The 13,384-nt window shown below is 44.1% G+C and overlaps 1 protein-coding gene across 1 annotated transcript; it reads right to left on the bottom strand.

The window, feature by feature from the left end:
* Positions 1-484: 484 nt before the first annotated feature.
* Positions 485-6,153, bottom strand: LOC310874103 (26S proteasome regulatory subunit 8-like; the record flags this gene model as incomplete). The annotated part of the gene is made up of 7 exons (XM_083786778.1): positions 485-538; positions 2,648-2,734; positions 3,394-3,504; positions 3,607-3,705; positions 4,184-4,374; positions 4,688-4,837; positions 5,958-6,153. The coding sequence occupies 7 exons, from the start codon at positions 6,151-6,153 to the stop codon at positions 485-487; spliced, it is 888 nt and encodes a 295-aa protein (XP_083642904.1).
* Between the last annotated feature and the right edge of the window lie 7,231 nt (positions 6,154-13,384).

Below are 13,384 nucleotides of genomic sequence, written 5' to 3' on the forward strand. Positions count from 1 at the left end.
TCGTACCTGGCAATGTAACTGAAAGGGCATGCAATACCTGCATGCAAGCCAACGCTACAAGCTTAAAAATATCTAGTACAATATATACAGGAACATCAGTGTGTCTCAAGTAAAGAAAGAATTTGAACATGTCACAGGATAGATCTGTACTATAAGGTGAATAAATGTGCATACTATCCAGCGTTCCATGCCAGGAATATTTGTGCTTACTGTATGTGAATCTGTATCATCACATCTGATTCAGCAAATGTCCCACAAATAAAGTGAACAAGAAAACTACATTTTCAATTTGTATTCATCAAGTTATTAGAAAAGAAAAGTCCCACCATCCGGGATCTTAGTTGGGAGAAATTTATTTAGAATGACTTTTCGGTAACAATTACAAACCAAATCTTAAACAAAAAGAAGAAAAAAGAAAATAAATATACATGTGAGTTTGCATGGGAAGTGTCTGCACTGGGAGGGTGCAGCAAACCAAGGGACGTTACTTCCACAGCTTCTTGATGGACATATTCTTCTCGCTGTCCTTCTGCATCACCTGGTGAAAACCACATTCAAATACACCAGTTTAGTTTAGAAGCATTACGCTACAAACACCTTTGTTGACATGGGTTATATATGGTATTCATAGCAATGTCAGTTCCGTCTGCAAAGTAGGCGCCTGTAAAATATGTAGGCTGTGATGACGGCCTGCCTATTACGGTCATATGTAGACTAATCTTGCATCACCAGACCATCTCATCAAAATCACAACTTGAAGCTCTGGCTATATATCCAGCCTATGGCCCTATGCAAGAAATGACAGAGCTTAATTCACATCATCTAAGCCAGGGGTCGGCAACCGGCGGCTCTAGAGCCGCATGCGGCTCTTGAGCACTCCCCTGGTGGCTCTCTGTAGCATTACAAAAAAATCGATGAAAATGTATAAAGTTTATTTTTTCACATTTTTATTTTTCATTTATGGTTTCTGTAGGAGGCAAAACGTGACAGAAACATTCTTAAGTTTCCCAAATTTGTAAAAATGTGTAGAATAAATATTAAGTTTCAATAATGTCAACTAAAATTTGCGTCATAGCATGCGACGCATGCTGCGCGCCAGACACTATTATAAACAAACCGGTGGGTGTGTGAGGCTGGTGCCTGCTACGCTATGGCTTCTACAGGGAGAAAAAGAAAGATAGCAGACGAAAACAGAGGATTTAACAATTCGTGGACAGACGCTTATGCCTTCACAGCCAATGCAGATGGATTTCCTGTATGCTTGATCTGCAGTAGCCCATGACGCAACAGCAGCCTGTTTTCGCAATCGCAGTCCAAACGTGTATATAAACATTCCGATTTCAAATATAAGGTCCTCGCCACATGTGCCACGGGGGTTAGAAATTTGCTGGTACAGTGATTAGCATTGCTGCATCCCGCGTTGTTTAATAAAAAGCATTTTTATCCGAGCGCCCCGGCTACTTTTCTCAAACGGGGTTGGGAAATCCACAGTTGCACACCGGTTGGGGGCGCGTAGTTGAAAGCCAATGGCAAAATAACAGCTCGGATAAAAATGCTTTTTATTAAACAACGCGGGATGCAGCAATGCTAATCGCTGTACCAGCAACATTTTAACACCAGTGGCACACGTGGCGAGTACTTTATATTTGGAATCTGAATGTTTATGTACACGTTTACAATGTAAATGTAGCGATTGCGTAAAACAGGCTGCAGTTGCCATGACGCACCATGGCTAAATCTGCAGTGACAAACTTATCAAACAATAAATAAAACGTGGCAAGCCGTTCAGACGGTGACTACAGTATATGAAGGAGTCATATAGACGTTGAAGGAGTCATATAGACGTATTATCTCCCGTGTTGCAACGAAACTATAGCAGCAGCCAGCATGAGTGGTGGAGTAAGCTGCGATCCACTTCTTAAAAGTTAGTTTGCTGACTTTGCTCCCTTCTGCTTTCTTCAGCAGTTCTGCGACTGCAACAGCCCTCTTTCTCTCATTCATGCAAACTTAGCATGCTTTCCCTGGAAATGTCTTTCAACGTTACTTTTTTATTGTTTGATAGTTTGTCACTGCAGATTAATAAGCATACAGGCAAATACCGATATTGTAAACCTCCCAAAACACGACACACTTGTGTGGAAAACATGGAATGCTCTTCCAGACAATTACGGAAGCGCACTCGCCTATATTAGTTTGCATTGCACAGTGCGCTCAGTGCGCTATTTCCGAACGTGCCCGTAATGAAAGTTAAACCATAGCGCACTTTTTATTTTGATAGATAGGCTAATATCCACTTGCAGCCCTTTTGTCTTCATTATATAAGCATTTTAAGGCTTACATTTTTGCGGCTCCAGATAGATTTTGAATTATTTTTTTTGGTCGAAAATGGCTCATTCAACATCTTGGGTTGCCGACCCCTGATCTAAGCAGTGTTGAAATCTGAATGCATTCCCGGTTTGCTGCAGGACAATGCATGTATGGTTAATCCCAATTATGTGTAAGCATATGTTATTAATTAAATGTCATTTTTGATCTGACAATGACGGTGCTGTCTGCTCCCAACCAAAAGTAGAATAATGGTTTTGTGTGTTCCTGTGGGAAACCAAATCTGTTCAAGTCACAGTCCTATAATGTGTCGTTAACAAACCTTTGCCACGGCCATCTCAAAGTCCTCCTGGGTGACGTGCACTCTCCTCTCTCTCAGAGCGTACATCCCCGACTCTGTGCACACACCCTGCCAACACAAAATCCACCATGTAAACAATGAAATATGGCCTGCTGTGTTCTTCTGCTACACCATATTGCACTGCCAAACTGAATCAAATACGTAACAGTTTCAGGAGAATGATCTGTAAGCCATCAAGCTGATGCGTTTTCCTTGGGTACAATACGGCAGCCATCAGGTTGCAATGACTACATGATTACTGCCTTCATTGCGTTAAAGGTGGTGAAAAAGCTAACTGGGGTTCAAGTGGTTAAACGGAGTAAAGTCCAGAGGCGACCGAGCCTTTTCTGTTGTAGCCCCTAAACTATGGAACGCACTCCCCTCCCACGTCAAATTGGCCCCCTCCATCGAGACCTTTAAATCCCGCCTGAAGACCCACCTCTATACCTTGGCTTTTAACCCCGCTTGAGTTCCTTTGGTCCTTGTATATGTTTCGTCTCACTGTGATGCTGTTGTTTTCCTGTTGTTTTCTGTAATGTGTCTCAGTTGTTGTCACTGTTTGTACTTTGTTTTCTCGCTGTTGTTTTTCTGTGTGGTAGCTTTAGTGCACTTGTTTTTATTTTATTTTATTCTCCTGTACAGCACTTTGTAAACTCTGAGTTTTAAAACGTGCTATATAAATAAAGTGGATTGGATTGGATTGGAGTCCTGCCCCCCCCCTACCATACCTTGACTTCCGCTCCAGAGGCTCCGGGCATGAGCTCGGCGATCTTCCTCAGATTGATGCCACGTGTCAGATTCATCTTCCTCGAGTGAATCTTCAGGATGTCCAGACGGGCCTGAAGGGGTGGACAGTGAAAAGTAGAATACATGATAAATGTATGGGGTACACAAACATGGGAGGATAACTATAGGAAGTCCAAGTGCCGGGTGGTACAAACCTCCTCATTGGGAGGGGGAAACTCAATCTTTCTGTCGATCCTGCCTGGCCTGAGCAGAGCAGAGTCCAGGATGTCAATACGGTTGGTGGCCATGATGACCTTGAAGAGATAAACAGGTGTAAGTTAAGAATTATCTGAACACGCTGGTGCAGTATAGTGAACACTTTAAATGAGGGAGTTTAAGTAAAAGTCAGAAAATATTTATCACACTGAAATGCAAATAATTCCACTAATTGAGTCTGGTACTCCACGCTTGAAAGGCCAACCAGTTTTAGAGTGAGTCAGGTCTTACTTGTGAACAGAATGAATCACTTTCAGCTGATAGTTATGTGTTTTGCCACTGCCACGTTCAAGTTTACACATGCACACAGTACGATTAGTTAATAGAAACCAAAAGTAATGCCTGCTACTGTGTTTCCTTGCTAGATTTTAGACAAATGTTATTGCATGAATCTCCAGTCGCAACTACAGTATCTTCCCGTTGACTTTCACCTCACATCTCTCTGTGCCTCTTTCAATTTTCTGGCACCTCACACTTTGAAATCCCCAGCGTTAGATCCTAATGTGTGTGTTCTACCTTAATGTTTTTGGTGGCCTCAAAGCCGTCCAGTTGATTGAGCAGCTCCAACATTGTCCTCTGCACCTCGCTGTCTCCTCCAGAGCCACCCTCCAGGCGCGATGAGCCAATGGAGTCGATCTCGTCCATGAAGATGATTGAAGGAGCGTGCTCCCTGGCCATGACGAACAGCTCGCGCACCATTCGGGCACCTGGAACAACAAGGCATTTTGTTCAGATAAGAGTCAATTTTAGAGCAGGGGTCTTCAATGCATTTCAAGCAACGGACCCCCTAGCTCAGATAGAAGCAGGCACCCCCACTACATTGTATACAATTGTGTGAGATAGCTTCATTTCAAGCTACAACGCCATTGTGAGCTTGTAGATCGGTTATTTTTGGCTAAAACGTTCCCATCACACAAAGATTTGGCGCCTGCCCCTGTAGTAATTCTGAGAACCCTCTGTTGAAGACCCATGATCTATTCTAGAGGACAGTTTAGAATAAACTAAAATCTCAGAACTCACCCTCTCCGATGAACTTCTGAACCAATTCAGAGCCAGAGACCCTGATGAAGGTGCAGTCGGTGTGGTGGGCCACAGCTCTGGCCAGCAGGGTCTTCCCTGTGCCTGGAGGCCCATACAGCAACACACCCTGAGCACAAGGAGTTAGACGGACTAATCAGAACCATTTATCCTTTTCTTATTAGGTGAATTGGCAATGCATTACTCCCAGTAATATATCCGTTTTTATTTATGTTCATGTGGCATCCTCTAAGAAGAAACTATGAATTGCTGGCTTCAGGTAGGTTATACAATTACACGCTAGTGAACTTTGCGCAAATCCTGATTATTACTCTTCTGTGCCTGCTAGCGAAGCACTCATGAACCGAATGAGTGATTGTTGCATTACTATATGCATTATTCTACTCTGAAATCAGTTTAGTCTGCTACTCAAGCGTAATTTTCCATTAACAATGTTCCTCTTTGATGACATGACTTCTCACATTATCGCTGACTGTCTTTGAGTGCACTTGTGAAAGACACCTGATCCCCGGTGTACATGAGTTTTCTCATTTGAGTGGTCCTGACCTCTGCCATGTGGCTGTTTGGTCTGAGAGCAATGCTTGTCTCACTCAAATAAGAGCTATAGACTCAGATTGGGCTATAGGTTGAAAAGTGCAACCTAAAATGCATTCTTATCATGAATCAAAAACTCTTAACCCATTCTGACCTGAGATCAGATTCATACGAGGTTTCCACTGGACACACACTGGTCTGATTAACCCATTCTGACCTGAGATCAGATTCATACGAGGTTTCCACTGGACACCCACTGGTCTGATTAACCCATTCTGACCTGAGATCAGATTCTAAAAAATGTCAGTCGTTCTTCAAAAATAGCAGACCTACAAGCTCGTAGCGCGCCACTCGGTGGCGCGCTATGAGCGTGTAGGTCTGCTATTTAAAAAAAATCACACACACAGACAGACAGACGCACACACAGACAGACAGATAGCAGACCTACAAGCTTGTAGCGCGCCACTCGGTGGCGCGCTACGAGCTTGTAGGTCTTCTATTTTAAAAAAATCACACAGACAGACAGACAGACAGACACAGACAGACAGACTGCCACCGAGTGGCGCGCTACGAGCTTGTAAGGCTGCTATTTTTTTTAACTGTCAGGATGTAGAAGACATTTTTTAAATCTGATCTCCGGTCAAAATGGGTTAATTACAAAAAAGAAGAAACAATATGTATAAAGGTAACCTGCTATTCCAGGACTGCAGCATCTCACACAGTCCTTGTTTCTTCATCACAACGGACTCCAGGACAACCTGCAGCTGCTGGGGCGAGTCCGGGCCACAGGCCTGAGGCGGGCCTGGGGCGAGTCCGGGCCACAGGCCTGAGGCGGGCCTGGGGCGAGTCCGGGCCACAGGCCTGAGGCGGGCCTGCAGTTTCTCTATCCAGCTTCGTAGGTCCGCTGCCTCCATCTACATGGAAACATGCCACTCCGTTACCCCGACTAGGACTGACACTATTTCACTAGCCATTGTTCTATCCATTACCTTTTTGTTTGTTTGTTGGATTAATCAAATAATGGAGAAGGACCTTTTTATATTCTAAAAAAATCACTCCGACATTGGTGGCAACCACCCTTATAAGGAGCAATTTGGGGTTCAGTGTCTTGCTCAAGGACCCTTGAACACGTGTGTATGTAGTAGTACTCTGTGGTACTGAATGTAAATGGCAGACACCTACCCTCCTTCATACATGCTGGCATTGCCCTGGCTGGCAGTAAAGTAAACAGAAGTGGACCTCTGCCCCTGTGGATGGGACGACGTCTGCGTGCACGCTGGCTGTCCTGTCCTCCACACCTTTCCTCAACACAAAAGTAAAAAAAAACAGATGGTTGACCCTTGAAAAATAAATTGCCTGTTCAGTCAATCTGCCAATTTATACCCCTTGAACAAATCACCTACATTACATGGAACCAAATGGACGTGTAGCCTAAGGGTCTATTTGCTACACTCTCAGGGTAACAGACCATAAGGGTTCATTTGGTTATCCAGTTAATACTGTAATACTGTTTAAACCTTGTATTGTTTACTTTTATCAGTCTGTTCTTTACTGCATACAGATCGTTTTTTATAAATCACACAATGCACTGAATTAATCAAAACACTTGTTCTCAAACTATCACAAAACATTTGTACATTATCACACCCAACCCTATGCTAAACTGTGGTGTTGAGATACATATTATCAGTGAGGAGCTCCGTTTTTTACAGAAAATAAACAAGACCTCCATTTTAGAATCAGTCACTCATTCACTTGTACATTTCCCAAGTCTCAAACTAAACCAAAACACATTTCTGTATCAGTCTTAGACCAAACAATAAAGGAAAGGCTTATGAGTCCTTTGATATAAGTTATGATGCTTTTGCACACTTTACTAACCTGTGTGTGTGTGTGTTATATTTGGGGAAATATAGGCTGCATCCGAATTGCTAGGGTTGTTCCCTACTCCTACCCCCCATACGGGGATCCAGACTCTAGTGGACTCTATAGTGATGATTTCGGACAATACTCCCTGTATGGGGAGCACCGACTCTGACGTCAATATCGGTAGAGGGCGCTGTAGGTCCGCAGGTTCATGTACATTTTATTTGCATGAAATCCCCATTAGGTTAGTCGATCTATAAGCAACGCGACGTCCGTGTTGTGAGCTTGTATCGAGTAGGCCTACTTTTGGTAAAGAATTACCAAAAGTAGCTTTTGGTAAAGAATTACCAAAAGTAGCCGATCTACAAGCTCTGCTCACAATAATAATACGGACGTTTGGTGTTAACAGAAACAGCAGTCCAATAAATGACTGCCTACATAATGAAGTTTTAATGTATTTATCGCAATTCAATGAAATAATGTTAGATAGCATATTTTTTCATGGCAGGAATTAATGAATATTAATAAAACATATGTTCGGACACAATTAATGTGTCTCACATGCATGCATTTAGCCTACGTTTGTGATAAAGAATCTCACAAATATATTCTACAGCAAGCAACTGATTCCTCTCCTAACGTCATGCGCTGGGCCTGGGTGATACAATGGATCAGTAATACTATTGCAAATGAGTAATTTATTATAAATAAAATAAAACAATTTCAAATAAATGCACAGATCATTTGTCTCGAGATCTGTAGCTTCGAGATCCGCCAGGGAAGGGAAAACGAAAGTTTAAAAAGTACATTTGTGTTGAGTTCTTTCACTGGTTCAACTTCTGCCTCTTCTGAGTTGGAGCGCAATGAGCGCATGCATGCAGAAGCAGCGCACGTGCGCAAACGCGTGCATGTGCGCTCAAGAGCGAGCTTGAGCAATGCATTATGGGGCATATTTGCTTCGCTGTGTTTTTGTAGTGACCATCGGCTCCCTACAATTCCCGGTGCATTGTGGGATACTTCAGTCCACTATGTTAGGGTGCAAAAATGCTCACTACACATTCGGACACTAGAACAAAATGGCGGAACGCCAAAGTAGTGCACTATATGGGGCATAGGGAATGAATTTGGACGCAGCCATAGACAGGAGATTTATATGTTGAGTTCATCAAAGCAGGATGCAAATCTGTCTGAAGAACGGAAGCCTCCGTGGTCCATATACTACACAAACCATGCTCACCATAGGGCGATCTCCCCCTGGTGGCGTGACTCAGTAACTACTATTACTATAGTTTGAACACAAAACATAACTGGAATTGGCCTCTCTCAATACAAATACATAACATTAAATAAAAACAAAACAACAATTGTGCACATACACTTGTAAGTGTCACACATACAATTGAATAAAGAATAGCCGGTAACACTTTAAACTAAGGTCCTTGTTATAAGCACTTATTACCTGTTAATAAGACATTTATAAGACAATAACTAACTGTTAATGGGTTATTTATAAGACACTTATTAACCTTATTATTTGTTTATATACATTTGTAAGGAATTGAAAACATGTATTAACTGTTAATAAGATATTTATAAGACATTAATTAACTGTCAATGGGTTATTTATAAGACACTTTATAAGTCAGTTATAATACACTTATTAACCTTATTATTTGTTATTATACATGTAACAAACATATTTATTAACTGTTAATAAGATACTTATAAGACATTAATTAACTGTTAATGGGTTATTTATAAGACACTTATTAACCTTATTATTTGTTTATATACATTTGTAAGGAATTGAAAACATGTATTAACTGTTAATAAGATATTTATAAGACATTAATTAACTGTCAATGGGTTATTTATAAGACACTTTATAAGACACTTTTTACGTTATTATTTGTTAATATACATCTGTAAGGAATTTAACAAACACTTATTAACTATTTATAATGTATTTATGAGACATTCACTGTAATGTAATCCCAATACTTCCCATACTTAATAACAATTACCCAGATACTTACCCCCCCTTTGGGGTTAACTGTTTAAAATATTCTTATAAGACAGTTATTAACATTCTAACTGAAATTATAATGCATTTATTAGCTGTTTCCTATGCAGTTATAACGCTATTAATTACCACTTTTGGAGGTACTTCGTTTAAAGTGGGAACAGCATGGTAGAACATTTACAAAGCATTAATAATGTATTTATTAACAACTAAACAACATGAACAGATGGTTAACAATGCATGTATTAACACTTGAATAAGCATTTTGGAGGCACTTCGTTTAAAGTGGGAACAGCATGGTAGAACATTTACAAAGCATTAATAATGTATCTATTAACATGAACAGATGGTTAACAATGCATGTATTAACACTTGAATAAGCATTTTGGAGGTACTTCGTTTAAAGTGGGAACAGTATGGTAAAAGATTTATAAACCATTCATAATGTATTTATTAACAAGTAAACAGTGACTTATAAACAACAAATGGTTAACGTAGCATTTGTTATGGACATTTACATAAGTGACGGCAGAAAAGTGAAGATGCCAAAAGTGACTGGCCAGAATGACATTTGTGATGATTTTATTGGCTTACCACGGAATGTGATGTATGATAAGAGTGCCCCCCACTTCAAACAAGCGTGATGTTTCATCTACTAAAAGGGGTAAGTACTGTCTATGACAGATATAGTTTGGTTCTCAGTGTTTGAATTCATACTGTCTACGTGTCAGCGTCTGTGACAGCGCTTGTGACAAGCTCCGACAGCTATCACATTATTAACCCATTTTTTTATACTTTTAAGGCAGTCTTAACCTACAGTTTTTGTGTGATATGGCTGCTATAACTATCCGCTTTTAACACAGTGGACTATTTTAACAATCAGATTGCTGCTGAGTGTTTGTGGCTATCATGCCACCACTTACCTCCCATCCCGACTGTGAAAGCTGTCTCAGCCAGGGGCAGAAAATAAAAGAATTGGAGGTCCATATCTCACTCCTCCGCCAGATAAAAGTGGACGAGGTTTTTCTGGACTCCCTGGCTGTCGCTGTTTCATTGTTGACCTCTCCGGTGCACGCCACGTCTGGCCACCAACCCGTGGACCTGCCGAAGGAGCCTCCGGGTGTGGATCCACTGCCCGGAGCCGGTGGCATCATCTCGGTGGAGGACTGACCTACTCTCGGTGCCATGCCGAAACAGTCTGCTACTACCGCCGGTATGGCTACATCGGACGCCTGGATTCCATCCCGCTCCAAGCTCAAACGGTGTAGAAACACCTCGCTGGTTGTCTCACCACCTATTCATCTGGGCAACAGCTTTGAGCTACTGAGCTCTCTCCAGTCCACCCCCAGGGCAAAGAGGAGTAGACGCCGGGGTAGAACTGCATCTCCACCCGCTCTACCGAGAGAGTTCGACCCTTCGCTCTCCTATAGTGAGGTGTCAGCCACCGTCTGTAGCAAGCGCCGGGGTACACATTACAGAAAAGTTGGGGATGTTGACCCCTCGCCTCACAATGAGGTGGAGGTGAGAGTCCCTGACCGCCGCGGACGCACTACGTGCCCCAGACATGTTGGGGATGTTGACCCCTCACTTTATAACAAGGTGGAGGTGGTAGTCCCTGACCGCCGCGGACGTACTGGTATCCGCCCTGCTTCTGTCCATTTTACCCCCGCTCCTCCGTCCACTGTCCCTCTGCTGCAGGCTCGGTCTGCTGCTGCCTCTCAGCCCACCGCTGGGAGCATGGCAGGGGTAAAAAGTAACCAGCCCTCGTCCAAAGTCCCGTTGTCTACGAACAAGACCCCTAGACCCGGTCCCCCCGGGCGATCCAGTCTCCGGCACCCAGGGTCCCCCCCTCCCCCTTCGGTGCTGGTGATTGGCGATTCTATTACCAGGAATTTGCGTTTGACGAACGGTTTAATTTACTGCTATCCTGGCGCAAATACGCAATTTTTCGTCAACCGACTCCCCGTCATCTTGGCATCGCTTCCACCTTCCATCACCAAGATCGTCCTGCATGTCGGCGTAAATGACAAACCATCCGTCGAGACCCATAAGAACTTCAAAATCATTCTCGACCTCCTGCTCAGCTGTGGTAAAACATTTTTATATCGGGTCCTTTTCCGCCACTGCATGCTGGGGAAAGCCGCTTCGGTAGGCTGCTGGACTTACACTATTGGCTCCAGTCTGTCTGCTCCTCGTGCAATATAACGTACATCCACAATTTTCACCTGTTTTGGTCTCGCCACGCATTTTACAGCCGGGATGGCTTGCACCCTAGCACACTGGGGAATCATTCCCTATCATTTCATGTACAACGCATTCTAGACACACACGCCTGACTTGGGGTCCCACACACTAACTGGTCAGCTGGAATCCTGTGTCACGTCCTGTCCTAGGACGTACCACGCCTGGACCGCCGTCCTTATGTTTGCCCTTCCACCCCTGTGTGTTTCCCCGCCCCCCTGTTAGACTAACACCTGTGAACTCAGCTGCGGACAATATTGCCATCACGGCTTGTTGGTATTTATATGTTGCTCCTGTGCTATTCTGTGTTGAGTCTTAATTGTTTCCTTGACACGTCGCGTGTGTTTTGACCTGTGTTTGCTGGCCCTGTGAGGCACTCTTATCGAATCCTGTGATTCAGTTTTCTGTTAATAAAGCCCAGTTTCCAGTACTCCTGTTGTGACCGTCCTGCTTCCTTCCTACACCGTGATAGTAAGACTCAACCAAAAAAATTAAGTTCTATGGAGCCTGCAGGGAACGCGCCGGGAGTAGAGGGCCGCGAAAACCACCAGGAGGGTGGGTTGGAGCAATTTTCTGTGGAGGGGATGGCAAGGTCTGAGGCCAGAATCGCCAGTGCCCTTATGGTTATCATGAACATGTTGCGGAGAATCACCGTAGAGCGCCGGGTGCTCACCAGGGAGGTGGGCACACAGACGCTGGCTTCCTCACTCAGTACCGGGTCCCAGACCGAGCCAGAGTCGGAAACGCTAGGTCCCGTAGAGAGAGAGAAGGTGGACAGCAGCCAGCGGCTTCCGGAGGATCCCCAACCGGGGGAGATAAGTCAGCTCGCCTCGGGAGAAAAGGAGAGAGAGGAGGTGGACAGCAGCCAGCGGCTTCCGGAGGATCACCAGCCGGGGGAGAGAAGCCAGCTCGCCTCGGAAGAAAAGAAGAACCAGTGACTCAGGGAAGGTCTTTGCTTCTACTGCGGTCTTGCTGGCCATGTGATCACCCGCTGCCCGGTTAGACCGGCGAGGCGTATTTAGTTTATGCAATGTTCTTTTTTTTTTCTCCCTCGTTAGTTTGCCCCGAGGGGGTTGTTTTGTTTTTACCCTTGGGGTTAGTGGGCCTCGTTTTGGACCCGTTGGAGTGGGTTCTGGGACCCCTGTGGTCGTCTTTTTATTTTTCTTGTTAGTATTCCTTTTGTAGCCCAGTGGGGTCTGTTTCAAATTTTATCATGCTGTTTTGGCCCTGAGGGGTGCACTTTTCGTTGAGACTTTTTTGTATTACTGGAACGGGTTTTGTGTGTGTGTGTGTGCTGTTGTTTTGGTCTTGTCTCTCACCCTTTTCTTTTTCCCCTGCGTTAGTTCCCCCCCTCCCGGGTCGGCGATGATGAGATGCTGACGGGCTGCTGGGTCCTCGTTTGGTGGTAGCGGTCCTCGCCTCGTCCTCCGTGTCCTGACTGTGGGGGGCCCGCGCTCAGCAGTCTGCTTCCAGCCATCAATGACTCACCGCCGCCCCCTCCTTAATTGTTTCCTTGACACGTCGCGTGTGTTTTGACCTGTGTTTGCTGGCCCTGTGAGGCACTCTTATCGAATCCTGTGATTCAGTTTTCTGTTAATAAAGCCCAGTTTCCAGTACTCCTGTTGTGACCGTCCTGCTTCCTTCCTACACCGTGATATCCTGACCCCCGGTCAGTGTTGTTTCACCTCAGTTTCATGTGCTGTGCCTGCCCCCATGTAGCCGGACGGTAAAATGACACCTGTCTCAACGTCTGTTTTATCTGTTCCTCTTACTGTCTCCCCTCGGCCTATACCGGTCCGTATTTCAAACAGAAGCACCAAATCTGATATTTTAAAGATAAATTTGACTAATGCACCTGCACCTTACAGGTGCTCAAACTTATTATCCATCCCAATGGCCCCCACCACAGTTAATCAGTCACCACCAAGACTACCTTCAGTTAATTTCATCCCTCGCACAGTCACCCCATCAAATCTCATTCATATTCCCTGTAGACCCAAGACTCCTCCCACTAA

Source organism: Protomyctophum parallelum, assembly GCF_964188405.1.
Source record: "Protomyctophum parallelum genome assembly, chromosome: 17".
Lineage (NCBI taxonomy): Eukaryota > Metazoa > Chordata > Actinopteri > Myctophiformes > Myctophidae > Protomyctophum > Protomyctophum parallelum.